At 40.3% G+C, this 25,054-nt stretch overlaps 1 protein-coding gene and 1 pseudogene across 1 annotated transcript in view; one reads left to right on the top strand and one right to left on the bottom strand.

The window, feature by feature from the left end:
- Positions 1–25,054, bottom strand: part of Kat2b (lysine acetyltransferase 2B) — a 106,786-nt gene that overhangs the window by 53,101 nt on the left and 28,631 nt on the right. Inside the window, exon 2 of the mRNA XM_026395917.2 lies at positions 19,898–20,024. Coding sequence (XP_026251702.2) covers positions 19,898–20,024 — 127 coding nt within the window. The remainder of the gene's footprint in view (positions 1–19,897; positions 20,025–25,054) is intronic.
- Positions 11,901–18,988, top strand: LOC113187859 (adenosine 5'-monophosphoramidase HINT1 pseudogene; annotated as a pseudogene).

Here is a 25,054-nt window from a genome sequence, read left to right as displayed (position 1 = left end):
AAAATTCATTTTCTCTCTCTCTCTCTCTCTCTCTCTCTCTCTCTCAAAAAAAAAAAAAAAATTCTCCACCATTCCAAGAGAGTTCTCTATTTCTCTACAGTCCTAGACATTGATCCAGGATTTGTAGATCTGTGGTTCAGAGGTACGGAAAACCACATTCCCTCAAGATTTAGTTCTAAGTCCTATGGAATGCTCAGTTGGCCACAAATATCATTACAGTGTAATATCATTACAGTGTAAAGACTGAGGTCCATTCCCTCAGCCTGAGACACACCAAAATTTCATTGTTTCTGCAGCAGTCCCAAGACTGTTTTTAGCTCGGGATTCAGTTAATGTCCTCCACGATTTAGCCCCCAAACATACTTTCCTACCTTTGTTCAGTTGTCTTACTTCAATTTTAGTGAACTACCATTGACCTTACCCTCTCCCGCCATCTTGTTATCTTCTCTACCCAAATTTTGTCCATCTCTCAAAATTATCTCATTTAATCCTCAAACAATCCCATAAAAGTATTAATTTGTAATCCCATTTTACAGATAAGGAAACCAAGACTTAGAGAGATTAAATACTGTTTCATTAAACTTCACTCATCCAACAAGGCAGAACCAAGGGTTCAAAAGTCAAGAATGATTGACTCAAATTCTAAAGCACCTACAAGTATATATTTCATATTTCTTTTTTTTTTTTTTTGATACTGGGGATTGAACCCAGAGGTATTTGGCCACTGAGCCACATCCCCAGCCCTTTTTATTTTTAATTTTGAGACAGGGTTTCACTAATTTGCTTAGGGCCTCTCTAAGTTACTGATAGGCTGGCCTGGAATTTGTGATCCCCTGTCTTAGCCTCCCAAGTCACTGGGATTACAGGTGTGTGCCACCATGCCAGCTCCTCACCTGTTTTAAAGGGAGATGGAACAAAAGATTATTTGTGTTTTTGTGATTGGGGGGGGGGAGTGGGGGAAATCAAACCCAGGGCCTTTGCATGCAAGGTAAGCACTCTACCAACTGAGCTATATCCCCAGCCCAGATTATTTGTTTTGTCTTGGTTGGGTTTGGTTTGCTTTGGTTTCAGTACCAGGAATTAAACCTGGGGAGCTTAACCACTGAGTCACATCCCCAGCCCTTTTTATTTTGAGACAGGGTCTCCTCAGCCTGACGAGTCACTGGGATTACAGGCATACACCACGATGCCTGGCTAGAACTAAAGATTATTAAGGAATCTCTTCTAGGTGGTGGGCACAGGTCAATCTACCCTGGAGAACACAGTGCTCCTGTCATCAAACCATGCTCAATTGGAATCCTGGGGTTCAGGATACTGGTAGTACCACCTGCATTCTCTGTGTACCACAGCTCCTGGCTTTCAACTACCAGTGGCTCCATTTCTCTACCTAAAGGCTTTTCCTCTCACTGTAACTTACTCTGCCACCTATGTACCCCTCACAAGTGATCCTCCCGTCTTAGCCTCCCAAGTTACTGGGATTTCAGGTGTGCACCATCATGCCAGATCCTTACCTGTTTTAAAGGGAGATGAAACAAAAGAATATTTGTTTTGTCGTGATTTGGGGGGCAGGGGTGGGGGCGCGGTGGTGCTGGGGAATCAAACCAAGGGCCTTTGCCTGCAAGGTAAGCATTGTACCAAACCTGAAGAAGTTAGTATATCCCCCTCATATAACTAATTGTCATTGCCCACAGTGAAATCTGGCTTAGTAATTAACCACATTTATTGTACAGGTTTCCTCTGTCTTACTTTCCAACTCCTCTACTTTCAGCTCAAATAAACTACCTATACTAAATCTTTGTCTCAGAGTTGGCTTCTGGGGAGCTTAACCTCAGATACCTAAACAAAAGCATTTTCAGAGCTGGGTGCAGTGAAATCCACCTAAATCCCAGCTCCTTGGGCTGCTGGGGCAGGAGGATCATATCTAAGTCCAGCCTGGACAACTTAATGAGAAATCCAGTCTCCAAATCTTTTGAACAGGGGCAACAGAGACCTCAGCTATAGCTCAGTGATGGAGTACTTGGCTGGCATGCCCAACGCCCCAATGCCCCAGCACTACGTAAAAAGAAGAATTCTAAAGGAAGTAAGACGGTTAAATGCCAAAGAATGGGGAGCTTCCAAATGTGCTTAAAAAGCAGGCGTAGCTGTACCCCATTCCAGACAAAGTAGACTTTATGACAAAAACTATAAAAAGAGAACAAAAAGGCATTATATAATGATAAGGGTCAATTTATCAGGATATAACAATTATAAATATATGTGCTCAACACTGAAGCACATAGATACATAAAACAAGCAACAGATCTGAAAGGGTAGAAAGATTGCAGATCATAGCACAACAATAAGAGTTTCAAGGGCTGGGGATGTGGCTCAAGAGGTAGCGCGCTCGCCTGGCATGCGTGCGACCGGGGTTCGATCCTCAGCACCACATACCAACAAAGATGTTGTGTCCGCCAAGAACTAAAAAATAAATAAAATCTCTCTCTCTCTCTCTCTCTCTCTCTCTCTCTCTCTCTCTCTCTCTCTCCTCTCTCAAAAAAAAAAAAAAAAATAAGAGTTTCAATACCACACTTTCAATGATGGATAGATCATCTAGACAGAAAATCAATAAGAAAACGCTGGATTTGAACTACATTTCAGACCAAATGGAACCAACAGACATAGACACAGTATCGCATCAAACAGCAACAGAATACAGATTCTTCTCAAGCACATGTGGAATTTTCTCTGGGAGAGATCACATATTAGGATATAAAGCAAACCTTAACAAATTCAGAAAGGATGAAATCATTCCAAGGGTCTTTTCCCACCACAATGATATAAAACTAGAAAATCAATAACAGGAGAAAGTTTGGATATGTAAAAATTAAACAACATGTCCTTCAACAACCAATGAATAAAAAGAAATAACAAGGGAAAACTTAAATGAGGAGGTAAAAGATATGTATATGGAAAACTATAAAACATTTATGAAAGTGAAGAAGAAATCAATCAATAAAAGAATATCTTGTGGGCTGGAGGTGTGGCTCGGCAGTAGAGCCCTAGAGCATGCGAGGCCCTGGGTTTGATCCTCAGCACCACATAAAATAAATAAATAAAAACAAAGGTATTGTGTACAACTAAAAGAAATAAAATTTTAAAAAAGGATAGCTTGTGTTCAAATATTGGAAGAATTGATATCATTAAAATGGGGGCTGGGGACATAGCTCAGTTGGTAGAGTGCTTGCCTTGCATGCACAAGGCTCTGGGTTCAATCTCTGATATCACCAAAAAAAAATAAGTGAATTACAGATTCAAGGTAATCAAAATTTCAAAGACATTCTTCACACAAATAGAAAGAGCAATTCTAAAATTGATACAGAAATAAAAGATGTAAATAGTAATAACAACCTTGACCAAAAAAAAAAAAGAGAGAGAGAAAAAAAATTGAAGGCATCACATACTTCCCGATTTAAAAATCTACATCAGGGGCTGAACTTTAGCTCAGTGGCACAGAGCTCGTCTACCATACTCAAGTCCCTGAGGTTTCGTCTCCAGCACCCTAAAAAAAGAAATCACAAAGCAATCCACTTCCAAGTTATAGTAATCAAAATGGCATGATACTGACATAAAAACAAACATACAGACCAATAGAGAACCTAGAAATGGGGACTGGGACTGGAGTTCAGTGGTAAAAGCATTAGCTTAGAGTATGTGAGATCCCTACCACCACAAAAGAAAAAGGGGGGTGGGGTGGGGAAGGAAATAAAAAGAAGGAAAGTGAGAACCTGGAAATAAATCCATGCATTTACACTTGACTGATTTTCAACAAAGATGCCAAGAACACACAATGGGGAAAAGACAGTTTCTTCAATAAATGGTGTTGGAACAACTAAATTTCCAAATGCAGAAGAATGAAATTAGACATTTATCTCACAGTATGTACAAAAAAAAATCAGCTCAAATAAATTAAAACAAATGACCCGAGACTGTAAAAATATTACTAGAAGGAAACATAAGGGAAAGCTTCCTTTTGTTGTTGTTGTTTTGGTTTGGTTTGGTTTTCTACTGGGGATTAAACTCAGGAGTGCTTTAACACTGAACCAAATTCCCATTCCTTTTTATTTTTATTTTGAAACAGGGTCTCACTAAGTTGCTGAGGCTGGCCTTGAACTTGCAATCTTCCTGCCTCAGCTTCCCCAGTCACTGTGATTACTGGCGTATGCCACCACACCCAGCAAGGGGAAAGCTTCTCAACATTGGTCTTGGCAAAGTTTTTTTGGATTGAACCCAAAAGCACAAGCAACACAACAGAGACAAATGGGATTGCATCAACCTGAGAAGCTCTGGGCACAAAAAGGGGAAAAATCAACACAATGAAAAAACAATCTACAGAATAGGAGAAAATATTTGCAAACTATAAATGTGACAAAGAATTTAAGGAATATAGAAGGAAATCAATAAATAATAATCCAATTAAAAATGGGTAATCAACCTGAATAAACATTTTTCAAAAGACATGAAAAAGGCCAACAGATACATAAATTTTAAAAAAGTTCAACATCACCAATCATCAAAACTAAAATTAGACATCACCTCACAGCTGTTTGGGTGGCCTATTATAAATAAAAGGAACGATTAAGTGTTGTCCAGGACTTGGAGAAATGGGAAACCTTGTCCACTGTTGGCGGGAATATAAATTATCGCAGCCATTATGGTAACCATCATAAAGATTTCTCAAAAGTGAGAAATGGAATGGACAAAGCTTGCACAGGCCTGGAATTCTAGCTACTCATGAGGCTGAGGCAAGAGGATGGAAAGTTCAGGCCAGCCTGAGCATTTAGAGAGAACAGACCTCAAATTAAATTAAACAGGCTGGAGATGCAGCTCAATGACAGAGCACTTGCCTAACATGAATGAAGCCCTAGGTTCAAATCTCAACACCAAAAAAAAAAAAAAAAGAAAGAAAGAAAAGAAAAGAAACCCAGCTTGGCATGTGGTACATACCTATAATTCCAGCAACTCAGAAAGCTGAGGCAAGAGGATCTCAAGTTCAAGGCCAGCCTCAACTACTTTGCTGACTTCAGATTTAGTGGTAAATAAAGCACCCCTGAGTTTAATACCCAGGACCAAAAAATAAAATAAATAAAATAGCATAAAAGTAGCAAATTCTCTAAAAAAGCAGAGAACAGAATGATAGTTACCAAGGACTTACGATGCAGGTTAGAAGGATGGGTGGAGGGGCTGGGGTTGGGGCTCAGAGGTAGAGCACTCACCTAGCATGCATGAGGCACGGGGTTCAATCCTCAGCACCACATAAAAATAAAATAAAAATATTTGCATTCATCTATAACTACAAAACAAATATTTTTTAAAAAGAACTAATAAAAAAAAGAAGGATGGGTGGTGATATTGGTTAGAGGGTACAAAGTTACACAGGAAAAAATATGTTCTGAAGATTTATCATAAAGTATGGGGTAAGTACACTTAATAATAATATATATTTGGAAACTACCAAGAACTGATTTTAAATATTCTCAGTACAACAAAATGATAAGCATGTGAGGTGACGGATGTATGAGCTTGATTTAATCTATTCACAATAGGCTTGGTAAGTGTCCCCCAAAGGCTCATGTGTTAAAGACTTGGTCAACCAGCCTGTGGTGGTTTTGGGAGGTGATAGAACCTTTAGGAGGTAGGGTCTAGTGAAAGGAAGTTAGGTCACTGGGGCATGCCCTTGAAGGGTACACTGGGACCCTGGTCTCTTCCCCGTCTCTTTTCTTTTGACTCCCAGCTGCCACGAGGTGAACAGGCCTACTCTATCGTGTACAACCACCACGATGTACTATGCTGCCACAAGCCCAAAGCAACAGGGCCAAGAGATCATGGATATCAATCTCTGAGTCCACGAGCCAAAATAAACTTTTCCCTTAGAGTAAGCTGATTAACATACATACGTCAAAACATCATATTGTACAGCATAAATATACACAATTTGTGTATCTGTGTGCTGGTGATTGAACCCACAGCCTGTCTCATACTAGGCAGGCACTCTGCCATTGAGCCACACTCCCACTCCTCACAATGTTTTTATAATCCCTCCATTTTGTAACAATTTTTTATTGAAGAAACAAAGGAATTCATAAAAGATATGTACTCCAGCCAGGCGCGGTGGCGCATGCATGTAATCCCAGTGGCTCAGGAGGCTGCTACATATATATAATAAGACATTTATATATATAAACATATATATATATATATTTATTTATATATATAAGACAAAATAAGACTCTTATTTTCAAAAGAGAAAGACTCTTATAATATGCCTCCCTAAATAATCTAATGGATCCATCTAAACTGAAAAACTGACAACACCATATCATGTATAAATTGATTGAATTGTTTCTAAGAACATAAATAATATACACCAAAAAAGTACATGTATGTAAAAACAAAATGAATGTTCAAAAAATGAAAAACAGAACAAAATTAAAATGCATAAAATTAAATTAGAAAAAGTCAATGTACAAATTTATTACTTTACTTTTGACTATACAATACTTAGCTTCATCACTTTCTAAAACATACCCCAAAATTAGAATTCTCCTTTGGTAGAATGTTTGCCAGGTCATTTTGTTTCTGGAGACTATGCAAAATTTTCCTGAAGGTCAGTCTGAAGCCTTTGGGGGACAGGCCTCATTCTGAAAACAACTAGGTCAAAAATTTTGTGTCAGTTATTTGCAGGAATAATTTTAGATTATTTTTGCCCTGTAAAGTTTTAATCTCTTTTTAGTGGTAAACTATGAAAGGAATTGCATTAATCCCTTCAGAGTCTTCACCATATAATATAAAACACTCTTAAATGAGGTGTTAACATACAATGGAGAACTCATGGAAATGGATGCCATGATTGATTTTAAAGCCGATGAATTACCTTTCTTTTTCCTTAGCTAAAAATATGATCATTTATTCCAAAGTGTGATGGGCCATCTCGATTTTAATGCACTTTTTTTTTTTTTCTTTCACAGTTCTAGGAATCAAATCTAGGGCCTGGTACATGAAAGGCAAGTACTCTGCCACTGAGCTATTATACTCCAGCTTTTAATATTCTATTCTAAGTAGAAATCAACACACCAGTTATTGAAGTGCTTATACATTTCATTCTCGTAATAATATAAGAAAATCAACAACCAGCGCTGTGGTGCACGACTATAATTCCAGCAGCTTGGGAGACTGAGGCGGGAGGATCACAAGTTCAAAGTCAGTCTCAGCAACAGTGAGGCACTAAGCATCTCAGTGAGACCCTGTCTCTACATAAAATACAAAATAGGGCTCGGGATATGGCTCGGTAATCGAGTGTCCCTGAATTCAATTCCCGGTATAAAAATTTTTTTTAAAAAAATCAACAGGGATACAAAATTCTGTCATCCTCCTAAGAAAGAAAATTTTGCTTAGAGGCCTTTTCCTTACTTTAGTTTTGAGGAAATGGACACCAAGAAGAAAGATTTGACTAGTTTGAGCAATGACTCACTTTTCTTAAGACTACCAAACACTTGGCCCAAATGGATTCTGACTCTGAACTGGAACGAGCTGCTTTGGTTCAAACAGAAGGGCCGTTCCCTTCCCTTGGGATTCCCTTCCCTTGGGATTCCACCGGTTGAAAACTACTGCTTAGTATAAAACTACTGCTTATCTTCTTGCTTATTTTGAAAACTAGCCTGGGTAAAAATTTAAATGCTTAATGTCAGCGTGAAACTGGAATGTCCCCAAAAGGATCCTGTGTTAAAGGCTTGGTTCTCCAGCTCCTAGCTATTGAGAGGGAGGGGGGGGGCCTACATGGAGGAAGTAGGTCACTCGTGACATGCCCTTGAAGGGTACACAGGCACTTCCTCTCTCTGCTTCCCAGATGCCATTGGGGTAAGCAGCTTCATTCCGCCACACACTCCCTGCTCTGATGTCCTGCCTCACCATAGGCCCAGAAACAATACGGCAAGTGACCATGGACTGAAGCCATAAGCCAAAATAAACCTTTCCTCATTTAAGTTGATTTAGCTCAGGTATTTTGTCAAAGCAACAGAAAGCTGACTAATCCTTCAGAAAATGAGTCCTAAATTCCCTCTGACTCTGCCCGTAATGAAATCTATGATATTTCCTCAAACCTCAGTCTGTAGCCCAAAGTAGAAAGGAACAGGGAGGTGGAGAGGGGGGCAGATATAAATGAACCTGTGGGAGTTTGCTAGAAGGAAGGAAGGGAGAAGCTTTCCTGGAGAAATGAATAACTTTTATAGCAAAAGAGTATCTTTCTTCCTGTGACAAAGGAAAGGTAGATGTGGGGTGGAAAGGGGAATGCTGAGGCAGGAGAAGGATAATGAGTGAGATGGGTTACGCATCCTACAATAATAGGGTAGGGGACTAAGAGATGAAGATAGAAGCTGTGGACAAATGGCTTGGAAAGTGGCAAAAGAAAGCCTGGACACGTTACAAAGAAAGAGTAGCTTCTCTTAAAAAGAAGGTCACACAAGTAAGCTAGGCACAGTGGTGAGCACCTGCAATCCCAGCAACTTGGGAGGCTGAGGGAGGACTGCAAATTCAAGGACAGTCTCAGCAATTCAGCAAGACCCTGCCTCAAAATAAAAAATAAAAAGGGCTGGAGTGTAACTAAAAAGTCACACAAGGACAATTGTAACTGTGCTCTAGTAGACTCCGTTGTCCAGCTGCATAGAGTTCTCAGACTCTCTAATGCTCCCCTCTCCAAGGAGGCCACTGATGGACCCCTTTTCACCAAGGCTCCTTTTCAGTCCTCACCCAACTCAGTTTCTAAGCATCTGATCCTCAGCTTTGGTTCTCACCAAATCCACATCACCAGCAAAACTCTTCTCAAACACCAGTCTTCCCCAAAAAGCCACCTAGAGCCTCATCATTACAACAATACATACACATACTACCATCACCATCATCATTATCATAGCAAACCAGATTCTGAGACCCATCTCCTCACAACACTCTCAAAATGACAGCTCCTTCCAGCCAGTTACACTTCTACTGAGGAGCCGGTGATTGACTCCTCCAGTGTCCTTTATCCTCCACACACAGTCAGCCACCAGATTCAGCTGAGCTTCCTCACCTTCTCTCAAAGTCATTCAGCATTTCCCCTTACTGCCTTTGTAGCCACTGGGATCTCAAACTTCCACTGAGAAAATAGCCCTCACCCTGTTCTTCCTGGTGCCAGGGTAGTCTCTAAAGAGCATTTTTTCCCTCAAACAATCCCATCTCTACCAAATTCAAAGACTACTCCTCACCCTTTGGGGCTGTTGACCAACATCAGACTTGTTGAACTTATTACTGTACTCAACCCCGTCCTGGGCCAACACCCAGATGTACCTCCTTCTAACTGTAAAACTGAACGATTTACTATACTGAAAATCAACTCACATTAAACCAAAAAAGGGTCGGTCCTTATTAAAAGAAACATTTCTTTAATCTTAAGCATTTTTGATACAAGTAGGTACTCTTCCACTATCTAAAAAGCATGTTTTGTTGTTTTGTTTTATGGTGCTAGGAATCAAATATAGGACCTCATGTATGCTAGGCAACTGCTCTACCACTGAGCTGTAACCTAGCACTAAAATGCATGCTTTCTTAAAAAGACATGCCCTCCTGGGCATGGTGGCACAGCCTCTGGCTATAATCCCAGTCTCGATATAATCCCAGCATCTCAGTAGGCCAAGGCAGGAGGATCACAAATTCAAGGTCACCCTGGGCAATTTAGCAAGACCCAGTTCCAAAATAAAATAAAAAGAATTCTCTTTGCTTTCTGGCCTCCATGAGGTGAGCACTTTTGTTCTGCCATGGTGAACCTCACCACTGGTCCTGGAAACAATGGAACCAAATGACCATGCCCTGAAATCTCTGAAACCAAGAGCCAAAACAAGTCTTCCCTCCTTTTAGAAGTGAATGAGTAAAATAAAATAAAATAAAAAGAGCTGGGGATATAGCTCAGTGGTAGAGCTTGCCTAGCACAAACAAAGCCCCGAGTTGGATCCCTAGTACCAGGGAGAGGTGTGGGGGGGAACTATAATAAAAATCTCTCAACTACAATGAACAATTCCCTCACAATTAACCTGAGACTGAAGTCATGACTCGGAGGTCACTGCTATTTTAAGCTTTGACGTATGCTTCCTAATTTAATACTCCTTCATAAAGTTTGCATTGATGTACGCTGTCTCAGCAAGATTAGAGAATAATCCTTCCCCTACACTCTTGCCTACAGTGGAGAATCCCTACCAATAATTTAATCAATCTTTTGAAAATTAATGAAGGCCCCAAAGCTTTGATCTGCATTCCCTGGAATGGCCTAGGAGTTTTTTTATATTATAGGCTATTATTATTTGTTCTCCTGAGCACTGTCCAGATCCTGGGTTTGGTCTTTTTAGTATGCTGCTCTTTTTATTATTGCCTTAAAAAGAACGTTTGGTACTAACCTTTGGTCTGTTCTATTCATTGCAAATGCTTATGGATTTTGTTGAGATTTGCGTTTCATTGATTTGGTTTGGCTGGATACAAACTTTTAATTTTGTAGAAAGTCAAAAATCTATGTTTGGCATTTAAGGCCCTGCAAACAATTTTCCTACTAACCAAAAGATAACAAAAATGAATTTCACCTAGCATTTTAATGAGTTTTTTAAAAAACGTTTCTCCATGAAAATGTCAACATCACAAAATTTTTTTAAAAAATTAAAAAATTAAAGCTGAGAAACGATTCCAGATTAAAGAATATAGAGACATGACAACTAAATACATATGTGATTCTAGACTGGATGTTTGATACAGAAAAAAAAATTTGAAGGATATTTTTGGATCGACTGATAAAATTAGAATACAAGCCATAAATTAGACACAAGCATTACATTATTGTTAAAATTACCACAATTGGTAACGGAACTGATGTTATATAAAATACCTTTAATTCTAGAAAACACAGATTAAAATACTGAGAGGATGGGGCTGGGGATGTGGCTCAAGTGGTAGCGCGCTTGCCTGGCATGCGTGCGGCCCGGGTTCGATCCTCAGCACCACATACCAACAAAGATGTTGTGTCCGCCGAGAACGAGAAAATAAGTAAATAAATATTAAAAATTCTCTCTCTCTCTCTCTCTCTCTCTCTCTCTCTCTCCCCCCCCCTCTCTCACTCTCTCTAAAAAAAAAAACAAAATAAAATAAAATAAAATAAAATATTGAGAGGAAAAGGGCTATGGTATATTTGCAACTTATATAATATAGGGAAAGCTATTATATTGTGTTATATCTGCATGTAAATAAGAACAAACAGCAGAGCAAACTGGATAAAATGTTACCAATAGCTAAATCTATGGAAAGGATATATGGGAAATTCTTCATTTCTATCCTTATAATTATTATGTAAGCTTCCAATTATTTCCAAATAAAAATGTTTTCAAAAATCTTTCTTCCATCTGAATTTGATAATCCAGCTTTTATTTCAAATGGCCTTCCAAGAGCCTGTTACAAATCATCAGTATAATTACTCAAGAACTGGCCAATCCGTGACTTATGGGAAAGGCTCATTCCTCCCAGCAGGACTCAGTTCCCCCAGTGTCCCTTATATGTGGAGGGCCAGAAGAAGGGAAGGGAAGGTGTAAACCAGAGGAATGGAGGAGGTTTTGCTTATTTTACATCTCTCTCCAGGAGGGTGCATGTTGGCCCATCTTTGTACTATGTTAGACTTGCAAACACCCAGGGTACCACAGGGTGACCCATCGTGTGTCTGCTGCCAAGAATCACAGTGCAGCTGTTGCCTTGCTGAGAACAGGAAGCACACTGTCACTGTGTGCTATGACCCTTACTAAGCTCTGGCTCCATGTATCACTGACCTGCACTTCTCATGAGGACAGCCTGCCAGTCCTCACATGCCCTGCATTGTGCATGGGCAGCAGCTGAGCAGGAAACTAACATGTCCCCGCTTCTTTGGACCAGAAGCAAATGGCATCCTGTCTACAGGATTTGAAAGCTGGTCAAAAACATGTTTTGTTCATGGGAACATGGGATCAAGGCTAGAAGAGGTAAAATTAATGACTACAATAAACCTACTGAATGAACTGCAAAAGGCTAATCAATTAAAAGTGTTTCCTCGCTGGGCAGAGTGGTGCATGCCTGTAATCCCAGCAACCAGGGAGGCTGAGGCAGGAGGATCGCAAGTTCAAAGTCATCCTCAGCAACTTGGCAAGGCCCTAAGCGATTTAGGGATACTCTGTTTAAAAATTTAAAAAAGGGGTAGGGATGTGGCTCCATTGTTAAGCACCCCCTGGATTCATTCCCCGGTACAAAAAAAAAAAAAACTGTTTCATTTTTGAAATCATAGATATGGAATGGAAAAAAGAACAGTCTAAATGTAAGAACAGAAATCCAACAGAAATATAATGAGAGCCACATCTAGAAGTTTAAATATCCCACTAGATATGAAAAAAAAAAGCTAAAAGAAAAACTTGGGGGCCAGGTGTGGTGGTGTACATCTGTAATCCCAGCGGCTCAGTAGGCTGAGGCAGGAGGATCACGAGTTCAAAGCCAACCTTAACAACATCGAGGCACTAAGCAACTCAATGAGACCCTGTTTCTAAATAAAATACAAAATAGGGCTGGGGATGTGGCTCAGTGGTTAAGTGCCCCTGAGTTCAATCTCCAGTACCAAAAAAAAAAAAACCTTGGGGGATAGTTCAGTGGCAGAGCATTTCATTTGCTTAGCATACATAAATCCCTGGGGTCAATCCCCAACATGCAAACACACACACACACACACACACACACACACAGTCAAAAGAAATCAATAAAAAATGTACTTTACTAATGTATTATCATTCTGTCAGGTAAAAACGTTATTAATATTACCATTTTCCACCTTTTTTTTTTTCATACTTAGTCTTCCGAATTGGTGTGCATTTTGCACTTGAAGCTCATTTCGATTCAAACTAATCACAATCCAAGTAAGCCACAAATGGCCTTGCAGCTACTCTGTCGGACAGGGCAAGTACAGATGATGCACCAAGAAAGCTTGTCTTCAATAAATGCAACCAGTGCCCTCTTTTCAGTACAGTGACTTCAATGACTTATCAATAAAGGGAATAAACCAAATTACGTCAAATGTATTAAATATATGCTGATTATAAAAGTCGGCCCTTAACCACAGTTCAGCAAACCAACAGGTGTGTACAATTATAATTACATAAGACGAAACATTACAACAGCTCCGAGGACCTTGTTCCCTCTACAAAGACCTAGAGAGTCAAGCCTTGGAGAAAAAGGGGATTCCCTGACCAAAAATGAAAGAAAGGAATTACAGGGCATGTGAGCCTCCAGGTCCAAAACACAGACAGGGAAAGTTTAAAGAACCCACAAGCCTGGGAGCCAAAACGCAATGCAGACAGTGGGGAAAGGCCTGGAAGGTATGGAAACATGAAATATCTGCTGAACTCCACTCTGAGGATAATAGGCAACCCAGAGCCGTAAACAGGAGAGTGTGACCAAATTCAGTCACTTCTTCCTAGGAATGCTGGGTGTGCAGGAATAGAAATAAGAACAACAGGAGCTGCAGCAGACAGGGCCAAGGAATCATAAGGAAAAGGCTGAATTCAGGAAATGCTGAAGGGATTTTGAAGGGAGACTAAACCAGGACTACATAGCCAGAGGAAGAGAGAAGTAAGCTATCAGGTGAGTAGGACAATGTTCTCCATGTTCTGCCCTTAGATCCTGCTGTTCTGTTCCCACAACTCCCCACGAGGTTAGAAACCTGCATCTGCAAGTCTGCATGAGCCAACCGAGGACACTCGGCCAAGAGGAAAATGCCGACTTCCTTCAGGTAGCTCTGTCAGTGTGCCAGCTGAGCCCCAGAGGTATGCCATTTGTCATCAGCACCACACACGTATAAACGGGAACTGAGAGGGATCAAGGGCTGGAGGTCTACGCAAATGTGGTGTGGCCAAAGAAAAAGCGTTGAGTTGTGGGATGTGGTGGGGCTCATGCCTGCAATGCCAGCAACTCTGAGGCAAGAGAAGCAAGGTTGAAGTAGAAGGATCACAAGTTTGAGGTCAGCCGGGACAATTTAGCAAGACCCAGGCTCAAAACAAAAAGTAAAAAGAGCTGGGGATGTAGTTCAGTGGTACAGTGTCTTGGATTCAATCCCAGTTGTACTCCCCCCACCCCCCAAGAAAAGAAAAGAAAATGTGTTGAGTCAAATAATCTTCTTAAATCACGCAAATATTTGAAATAGTCCGTGAGTAAAATACTGGCATTCTCTTTTATTGCAGAAGAAATAAGATACGTGTTTAATCATTAGAGCTAGTTCCTTACTTTCCATAGAAAGTTATAACTGTAAACAAGCAGGGAAAAAAAAGAGATAACTATAATAACAAGGATTAATTCCCACAATGAAGGTAACAGCTCTGAAAAAAGAAAAAGAGTTCTACAGAAGCCAGATACAGTGGTGCACACTAGTAATCCCAGCCACTCCACAGGATGAGGAGGGAGGATTCCAAGTTCAAGACGAATCTCAGCAACTTAGTGAGGCCCTAAGGACTTAGCAAGGCCCTGTCTCTAAAACAAAAAAAAAAAAAGAAAGAAAAAAGGAGGGGGGCTGGGGACATGGCTCAGTGGTTAAGGGCCCTAGGGTTCAATTGCAGGTGCAAAAAAAAAAAAAAAAGTAGAAAAAGTTATACATAAAAGCTGTATAAAATTTAGTAGGGAGTAGCTCAGTGGTAAGCATTTGCCTGGTACTTAAAAGGCCCCAGGTTCCATCCCAGACACCGTGAGGGAATAAAAAAACCTTTAAAAATTATCACTAGTTGAATTTAATCACCAGTTTGTTCTGGTTCAGTTCATTACAATGGAATCCAAAAATAACAACAGAAATTCCAATGGTATTTTGATCACATGGTTTGTTTCCTGCTTTCTTGGTCATAAAAACAGGTTACTTTTTAAATAAGCAATGCCAAATAAGGAGGGTTTTGTTGGTTGGTTAGATGGCTGGTTGGTCAATCGGTTGGATTTTTGGTATTGAAGACTGAACCCAAGGCACTTTACCACTGAGCCACATCCCCAGTCTTTTTTTTTTTTTTTTTAAAGACAGCATCTTCCTAAGTTGCTAGAGCTGACTTCAAACTTGGAATCCTCCTGCCTCAGCCTCCCAAATCACTAGGATTATAGGAATGCACCACTGTTCCCAGCTTGGAATTTTTATTAATATTAAAATGAGGAGAAACATTGGACTCAATTGAAATGCTTTGTTAGAAGTGCTTTGTCAAATTTTTGTAAACTGAATGTGTCTACCTGAAAATATCAAATAATTTCAGAGAATAAGGTAGAATAGGCTGTAATGCCAGTAGTCTATTCTACAGATGACAATTATTAACCCCGGGTAGTTACAGGGTATTGTATTATACAAGCAAATCTTGATCAACCATTTCATTCTGTAGATGATACTAAATTGCAAAAAGGTGAAGTGATATGGCAAACTGTGGGGCCCAGGCCCCAAATTCTTATTTCTTAACTGCCAATTGAAATTCCTTTCCACTAGATCAGACTCTCTCACTCCTGCGTTTTCTGTCCACCAGACACAGAGGAGTATCAAATTATGGCAGGACACAGATGCTGGGATGAAAATAATTGTCAAAATACTATATAAAACCGGGTGCAGTGGTACACTAAAAATAAAATTAAACTAAAATTTTTTTAAAAAATTAAAAGCTCAATATTTCCTTTAAAATGCTCTATTTTCTAAACTAATAAGATTATCCTCATGAAGAAATCAGTGCTATTCTTGAAGAAGCATCCTGCAATTTGGGAAAGGACCCATGTAGTTAATTCTGAGGGTAGTTAATTCTGTAGTTAATTCTGAGGGATTCTAGTTGGGCATATGACAGGCACTCTCCCTTAACCAAACAGAAACTGATTTGCCCATTGTTTTTGGCTTCTGAGAGCTACTAGTAAGTACCCTTCTTACAAAAACCACTTGCTAGCCAGGCACAGTGGTACATGTTGGTAATACCAGCAATTTGGGAAGCCAAGGTAGAAAGATTGTGTTCAAAGCCAGCCCCAGCAACTTAACAAGGCCCTAAGCAACTCACTGAGACCTGTCTCCAAATAAAATATAAAAAAGGGCTGGGGATGTGGCTCAGTAGTTAAGTGCCCCTGGGTTCAATCCCTGGTACCAAAAAAGAAACTCTTTTCTTATTTAAACTGGACAATGCTTACATCTGCTGTTTGAAGTAAAAGAACCCTCCCCCCTCCCCCCCAATAGTGTTGCAAAGTTACTACGGACAATAGTAACTAATAATCATATATTTGTGTGCCAGGTACTCTTCTAAAAGTTTTACATGTGGCCAGGTACAGTGGCACATGCCTATAATCCCAGTGACTCAGGAGGCCGAAGCAAGAGGATGGCAAATTCAAGGACAGTCTCAGCAATCTTAGCAAGGCTCTAAGAAACTTGGTGAGATCCTGTCTCAAAAAGGGCTGGGGACATGGTCCAATGGTTAAGTGTCCCTGGGTTCAATCCCTAGAAGCAAAAAATATATAAAAGATTTATATCATTTAATCTACAAATTGATCCTCTGAGGTAAGTATGATTATTAACCCATTTCACACTGAAAATACTGAGATTCAGGCAGCTTAAGTCATGCGCCCTTTCTCAGAGCTATTGGTTGAACAGCCAGAAGTTTAACTCAGGCTGGAATATCCTATAATTTTGTCTTAGATTATGAAACCTCTAATCAGACTGCTTTATGACTTGTTTTGTTTGCTGTTTGTTTTGTCTATGGTGCTGAGGAAAGCAATCCAAAGCCTTGCCTATGCTGGAAAGCCCTTTACTAGTGAGCTATTCCCCAAGCCCCATGGCCCGAATTTTTGCTAATAATAAGAACGTCTTTCCACGTTGGAAAATACTTTTTAAAAAAAAATTCCCCATATTAAATTTTATAATATCGATTTCCAAAATGCAACCAATTATCTTCTACGGTGGGATATTTAGGTTATTCATAGCATTTTAATACCATAAATAAAGCAATAACTGCTTTTCACTTATTTTGAGGGCACATTTTTTTTTAATATTTATTTTTTAGTTTTCGGCGGACACAACATCTTTGTTTGTATGTGGTGCTGAGGATTGAACCCGGGCCGCATGCATGCCCGGCAAGTGCACTGCCTCTTGAGCCACATCCCCAGCCCCACTGAGGGCACATCTTAATCTATATGTAGGTTAAATTTCAAGCACAGACTTGCCAAGTCAAAGGACATGTACCTTTTAATTTTTTTTTTAATTCTTCATTCTTGATTATATATTGGCAAATACCGGACATTTGTTTTCAAAGCTTGTTAAGAATATAAAAGGAAACAAAGTTGGCTGTTTTTTTGTGACACACTGTTTCTGCCTTGCGGCATTCATGTGTGTTTACAAAGCACAGAAGGGAGACAATCTGCTCAGCTACAAAAGAAAAGAAGATCTTGTTTTTAAATGTTAATTGATGGGAGATAATAGGATTTCCCAATCAATACCAAATACAGTTCAAGCTCAGGGCTTAAGGATTTCTTGAGCCCAGTTTTTTTTTTTTTTTTTATTGCATCATAGTTCCTGAGACGATACCAAATATCATTCACTCATGGACAGATTGTAAAAACGGTAAATCATAAGACAGTTCTGTAACTTTTAGGTCTTCCTTTCATACTTGCTACTTTAAAAAAAAAAAAAAATTACAGCTTGGACCAAACAGTTTAGAGCTGGGACTAGAACTACTAGGGGGCAAAGGAGGTAAGAGGCTAAGGCAGGAGGATTGCTTAAACCCAGGAGTTTGAGGCCAGCCTGGGCAACACAGCAAGACTCTCTGGAAAAAAAAGGTAGGGAGGAAAGCGGGGAGAGAGAGAAGGACAGAGGGAGAGGAGAGAGAAAGGGAGATTTTAAAAAAGAAATCATGGCTTACATTTTGACAGCAGCACAATCAACACCATGATGTGATTATCAGTGTTTAATTTCTTTTGTGAGCTCTATGTTCTATTTCCTTCTCCAGGAGTTACCCCAGTGCCATGACTTCCTGAGAAGATCAAGCTACCTACTTTTTTGCTCTACAAATATTGAAATACACTTCAACTGAAGACAACATAAAACCTCAGACTCAACCTGACACCATGCTCTCCTTGGGGGCTGGCACTGTACCATTTAGATCAGCAGGAAGCTCTTCAGATAATGAGGATGACAAAAGAAGCTACCTACTTATAAATAGCCAGATGGAAGGAGCAAGGACCTTAGTGTACAAGTTCTGCCCAGAGCTATGTCCTTGTAATACTGAACAGGAAGCTGGACTTACATTACTTGGGAGAATGGATAACTGAAGATAGAAAAAAAATAATAATAATGTCCCAAGATCCTCTGCAAACTGGAATTTAAATAACCAGAATAATCTAAGTGCCCGTTATTTTTTTTTTCCTACTTGGGCTGGGGGTGTACCACTGCAGCAGTAGAACAGTGCCTGGCATATGTGAGGAGTGGGGTTCAATCCCCCACAACTGCAAACGTTACCAACTCAAACAAAATACAATGTCAAAGCAGTGTTTAGCAGCATGGGAAGGGTGAGATCACCAAGGCTCAGGTCACCCAGCCTGGCGACAACACCATCTTCAGAAAGATCATTCGCAAGGAAATCTGAGCCAAATTCATTTTTGAGGATGGCCAGTGTCTTGTTTTCCATGACATTTCCCCTCAAGCACCAACACATTTTTTTGTACTCCAACTGAGTACAAATTAAAACCTCACATATAGTCCAGATTTCTGCAGCAGAAGATGTGGATAAAATTCTTCATGGACATTTAATGACTGGTGGCAAGAAATGTGCTGCTGGTCAAGGACCAAAGAAGGGTTATTAAATGGTGGTAAATGAAGGTGCAGAGGGGACAGTCTGTCTATCACGTTCATCTCCATGTTTTTGGAGGTCAGCAGATAAAATGGCCTCTCAGTTAAGCAGGAATTGGGGAATAACTTTCCCTTCTTTAGGCAAGAATTATATTTGAATTTCCAATATGTTAAACAGCATGCTTATGTCTGCCTGTGTGTGGAGATATTGAGGAAATATTTTTTAAAACTATACATAACAGAAGACATTGCATGGTTAAAAATTTTTTTTTTTTAATCCTACAGCTGGGGATGTACCTCACCATAGTGTGTTCTTAGCATATGAGAAATGCTGGGTTCAATCCCCAGCACTCCTCCCCAGAAGAATTACCCTGACACTCTATTAAAATGCAGAGTACCAGATTATCTCAGTCCTGTTGAATAACTGCAGCAAAGCCTTATCTTGCCACCCTGACAATGATTATCTTACAGAGACAGATAAAAAAGTTGAAAAGGAAAAGACAAGTAAACATTCAAGAAACACAATGGAGGGCAACCCCAATAAAGAAAGTACTGGCAAATACAAGAAACAAAGGAACATGCAGATAAAATGAAGCACCCTCCAAGAAAGTTCAGAGATTCAGAAAATAACAACAAATAACCAGTTAGTTGAGGTTTCCACCCTAGGCTCAAAGACCCTCAGGCCCCTCCATCAGAACAAATCAGGACATGTTACACATTATTTATTCTAAATAGCTCAGTTGCTGTGTTTCATGTTATCTGGCAATCCTTCAGTCCAACTCAGCTCATGCTGAAAGGCGAAAAGAGACAAATAATGAATCGATGCCAACAGTGAGTGCATGGACTGTCTCTCCCATGAAACCAACTCAGGAAACTAGAGAGACTCTTTTGTTGTTGGCCTCATATAGAAGTAAACAGCATTCAAGTTGGGTTAATCCACAGAATTCATTAAAAATCAGGAACAGTCAGGCAACAATGAAATTGCTGGTTTCAGACCTAGAAGATTTTGGAACTCACCTAGGGCATGGCTACAACTCCGGCAGGATTCCGTGAGACTGACAATGATCTGCTGCAGATCGGCTCTGGGGGGAGTGGGAGAGGGGTTGGGGTTTTTCCAGCCATTACATTTACAGGATTCCTCGGCCTAGAAGAAGAAGAAAGAGAGAAACAAAAATTCCGTCACAGGCAGCCATGGACTGATTTTTTTTTTCTTTCATGAGAACAATGCACACTGGTTATATGACAGCTACCCCCTCACACAACTCACCCTCAACTTTTGTCATTTTCTACCTAGGCAAGAGAAACAAACTCATAAAAAAGGCAAAGGGAGTATTTGCTTTGGGCATTCTGGGTTTGGTTTTGTTTGGTTGCTGGCTGGAATCTACATGCTCCAGCTCAGACAGCTGACCCACACACTGTGCCACCCTTGCCTCAGTGAGTGCCCCTAGAGAGGGTCACAGTTCCAAGAGAATCCTTCACTAAAGTTTTATAAAACAGGGCTGGACTAGGGACGTGGCTCACTGGTAGAGCAGTTGCCTGGCATGTGTGAGGTCTTGGGTTCAATCTCTAGCACCTTAAAAAAAAAAAAAAAAAAAAACTAACCAAAATAACAAGCCACACTCCTCAGATAACAATAAACACAGCTAGGATCTGAGCAAGACTGAGCTTTGCCGGCTCCAAGGCTCCTGCTGCTCCAAATTGACTCCACAGACCAGAAGAGAAACTCACAGACCTACAGAAGTTGTAATCCCAGTGAGATGCGATGGGGTACACCTAGCTGAAGCCCCACACACCCCAAACCTTTTTACAGGCTCCCAGGTGTGGAAATGGAGAGGACGTCATGTAGTCATGTAGCCTGAGGTTTCTACCTATGTGTACTTCCCAGAGTTCCTGCACTAGAACATGATATTATTTCAGTAATACTTGATAGAAATCTCTAACTTTGTCCACATACTTTTCATACTTCTCTTTGTAAAAAGAAAATAATAATAATAATAATTAAAACATTTCTGTGGCTGGGAAAACAGAAAATAAATTGTTCAAATAATGAAACACTCATAGATTCATTCTAGGCCAAAGCCTTCAAAGTGTCCAATATGGTAGCCACTAAGCCATATGTGCCTACTGAGCACTTGAAATGTGTCTAGTCCAAATTGAAATGTACTGCAGATGGAAAATACATACTACTTCTGAAGAGCGGTGCAGAAAGAAAAATGTGAAACATTTTTTCCAGTACTGGGAATTGAACCCAGGGACACTATACCACTGCTATATCCCAGCCTTTTATATATATTTGTAGGTATGTATTTATATATGTACTAGGGATTGAACTCGGGGCACTTTACCACTGAGTTACATTCCCAGCCCTTCCCCCCCCCCACACTTTTTATTTTGAGACAGGGTCTTGCTAAATTGCTTAGGGCCTCACTAAATTGCTGAGGCTAGCCTTGAATTGTGATCCTCCTGCCTCAACCTCCCAAATAGCTGGGATTACAGATGTGTGCCATCAGGCCCAGTTTATTTTTATTTTAAGATACAGGCTCACTAGTGGCCCAGGCTGGCCTTGAATTTATAATCCTCTTGCCTTAGTCTTTCTAAACTCCAGAGTAGCTGAGAAACTAAGATAACAGGCATGTACCACTACACCTAGCTATTAATTTTCATATTGATTGCACACTGAAATGGTACTATTTTAGACATACAGGATTAAATAAAAAAAATCATTAAAGATAATTTAACCTTTTATTTTTTTCTTTTTACCTTTTTAAATGTCATTTCCAGAACACTTAACTTGTCACATTCACATTCTACTGTACTATTCTATGAAACAAAGTGTATAGATATTTTTGATTGGTCTTTGGGTTCAATCTTTGGTTCTCTCAGAGGTTTTTGCTCTCCACGTTGTTTCCTCGCCCTCACCCCAGGGACCAGGTGGCTGAAGTTAATAAAAAAAAATCTAATTTTTAGAAATTTTCTAAGTGACAGCTACCTTGATCTTATCCATAGTATTTCCCAAGATGGAGACAGTGTCTGAAGTGTGTGTGGTACAGGAGAAGAGGGAGAGAAGGGATTAGTTACTGGCAAGGTAAGAGGGGTCAATGTAGAAGATGAAAAGTTTGTTTTGAAACGTGGAAAGAAAAAATCCGCCTTGAATATGAATTATTTACAGTAGGCCCAGTGGACCTTGTGAAATCAGCAAATACAACTTGACCTCTTCTTCCATTTTAACATGATGAAAATGAATATGGCACAGCCAGAAGGACTTTATGTCAGCAAGCTCCATAATTTACAGACCCAGTGAATACCAAGTGCCCCTCTTTTGGCAGGGCATCAAGAAGGATCCAACTCGTATCCCTACTGCTATTTTACCAAGCTGAGCTCAGACTTGAAATTCTCTGCAATAAGCCACAAACCCCTTCAGAGATTATAAAGGTCCCAGAGTCAAGGGTCTTGGGGGAACATTCATGTGAGAACTTCAAGAGAAGGGAAGGTTTGCCAGGCATGGTGGTACACATCCGTAATTGGAGCTATCTGGGAGTCTGAGGCAGGAGGATCACAAGTTCAAGACCAGCCTAGGCAAATCAGTGAGACCCTGTCTCAAAATAAAAAAATAAGAACGGACGGGGGCAAGGCTGGGGTTGTGGCTCAGTGGTAGAGCACTTGACTAGTATGTGTGAGTCACTGGGTTCGATCCTCAACACCACATATAAATAAGCAAATAAAATAATGGTCCATCAGCATCTAAAATACAATTAAAAAAAAAAAAAAAAAGACTGGGGATGCACCTCCGTGGTAGAGCAAACCTGGGTTCAATGCCCAGCATAGGGGGAGTGAGTGCAGAATACGCCACTTTGGTATAAAGGTTATACATAACAAAAAATAGCTCTCTGCCTTCCCCCTATTTCCCCACCAGCAGGACATAAGTAGGAAGGACAGGAAGTTAATCAGACAATTCTTATCAGCCCAGAGATGGCACCAGAGGAATCTGTACAATAAACCTTACTAAAACCAGCCCTCATTCACCCTTAGTTTCTCCATGTTGCCTACATGACCTAACTGAATTTCTGCCCCCACTGAGTCTTGCTTATCTTTTTTTTTTTTTTTTCGGGTATTCAGGAGAGAACTCAGGGGCACTCGACCCCCGATTCACATCCTCAACACTATTTTGTATTTTATTTAGAGTCAGGGTCATCTCACAGAATTGCTTAGGCACCTTGCTTTTGCTGAGGCTGGCTTGACCTCGTGATTCCTCCTGCCTCAGCCTCCCGAGCCAATAGGATTACAGGCATGTGCCAGGGCACCTTTGTCTTTTTATATATATTTTTTAGTTGTAGATAAACACAATACCTTTATTTTATATGTTTATTTTTATGTGGTGCCAGGGATTGAACCTAGTGCCTCACGCAAGCACTCTACCACTGAGCCAAAACCCCAGTCCTCTTGCTTATCTTTGAGGACAGGATGGCTGATGCCCCTCTTCAGGTAGGCTAGCTAAAACCAACTGGATCTAAGATGGTTGCCAGAGCAGCTGTCAGCCTATAACTTCATTACAATCCCATCGGCCTGCTAGACGGTGCACCTCTCAGCACCATGACAGTTGATAACTGTCTTGAGAACAACCAATGAAAACCATGAAAGGAGCAAAAAAGAGGTGGCACTCAAATTCTCAGAAAATCTCCACCCATTTCAGAAAATACCCGACTATTCCTCCCCTTTATTAAGGTATCCCTCCCCCTCATTTCTTTTAACCTACACCTATAACCTCCCAGACCCTCAGGGTCAAGATGCTGACTTAGTTAACTCTTTGGCCAAGAATAAACCTTCATTGGTTCCACAGTCCCAAGAGGGAACAAGGATCCAATTGTGAGGTCAAAAATTGGTAACATGCCCAGGTGCGATGGTGCAGGCCGGTAATCCCAGGAGCTCAAGAGGCTGAGGCAGAAGGATCACGAGTTCAAGGCTAGCCTGGGCAACTTCATGAGACCCTAAGCAACTTAGCAAGACCCTGTCTAAAAATAGAAAATAAAAAGGGTACCAGGTTCAACCCCCATTTCCAAATAGAAAAGAAAAAGATAGAAAAGTAATGACAAAATAGTTCCCCAAAATTAGTTAAGTATGGCTGGTCAAATCTAGAAGGAATAGAAATACAGTCCTTGCTAAAAACCTTCAGGTTTGAATAACTACATTTCTAGCCAAAGAACCATGATGTGTTACTGATTCATTCCACAATATTTATTGAAGGCCTACTATGTACCAGGTGCTTTTGGTAGATGGTGTGAGAAATAGAATGATCAGTAGTCTATTTTCAGAACACGATATTTATCCTAAATCGGGATATTAAGATCCAATCGTAGCCATTTTAATTGTAGCCCTTCCCTTTGCCCACCCAATTTTAAAATTTACCAATTGAGTAGTTTGTAACACCAACCTCCTCCTATCAGAGCAAGGGGCAGTGCTGCGTTAGGCATTAAAACAGGCAGACTGCCCACCCAAACGTGTTTGTTTGCCAGGTACAGAAAAGTTTGCCTTGCAGAGCTATTTCCAAGCAAGTGTTTGATTCCTTATAGTATCCCCCAGTATTTCTTACAATGGGAAACTAAGATCCTTTTCTCATGGCACTTATATTGGGGTGGTGGAGGATGGAGCAAGAAAAATAAATAAATGATAGTGTATTAGAAAACGATAGTGCTCGTGGTAAATCACCCTTGGGTTCAATCCCCAATATGGGGGTGGAGGTGGGGGGGGTTCCAGTAAAAGATGAAACAGCCAGGCAAAGATAAAAGATTATCTGGCTTGCTCAACAAAGAGCAAAGGCCAGGGAAGCTGGAGCACTGTAAGGTACAGAGTTGCAGATAGTAAGATAATGGGGTGGGAGGAATCCTGTGAGCTGCCTACGCTTGGTTACTGGATCTACCCTCTCCCTCTCAGACAGGATCCACAAGGGCTTGAACTGGGGAAGGAGGAGAACTGGAGGACATGGACAGGGTGTCTCCAAAATCCCTTCCTTCCTTCCTTTGCTTTTTCCTACAGTCACAGAGGTAAGCATCACCACTTTCTTCTTTGATAGTAGTCACTGAGGTTTTAAAAAAGAAAGAAAAAAAATCCATTTCCTTTGGGTAACTAATTAACATGATGAAATCATCCTATTTTCTTTTTTTTTCAACTTCCAGACCA

Source organism: Urocitellus parryii, chromosome 3 (assembly GCF_045843805.1).
Source record: "Urocitellus parryii isolate mUroPar1 chromosome 3, mUroPar1.hap1, whole genome shotgun sequence".
Classification (NCBI taxonomy): domain Eukaryota; kingdom Metazoa; phylum Chordata; class Mammalia; order Rodentia; family Sciuridae; genus Urocitellus; species Urocitellus parryii.
The sequence above is the reverse complement of the archived record's forward strand: the minus strand, read 5'-3'. Positions and strand labels throughout refer to the sequence as shown.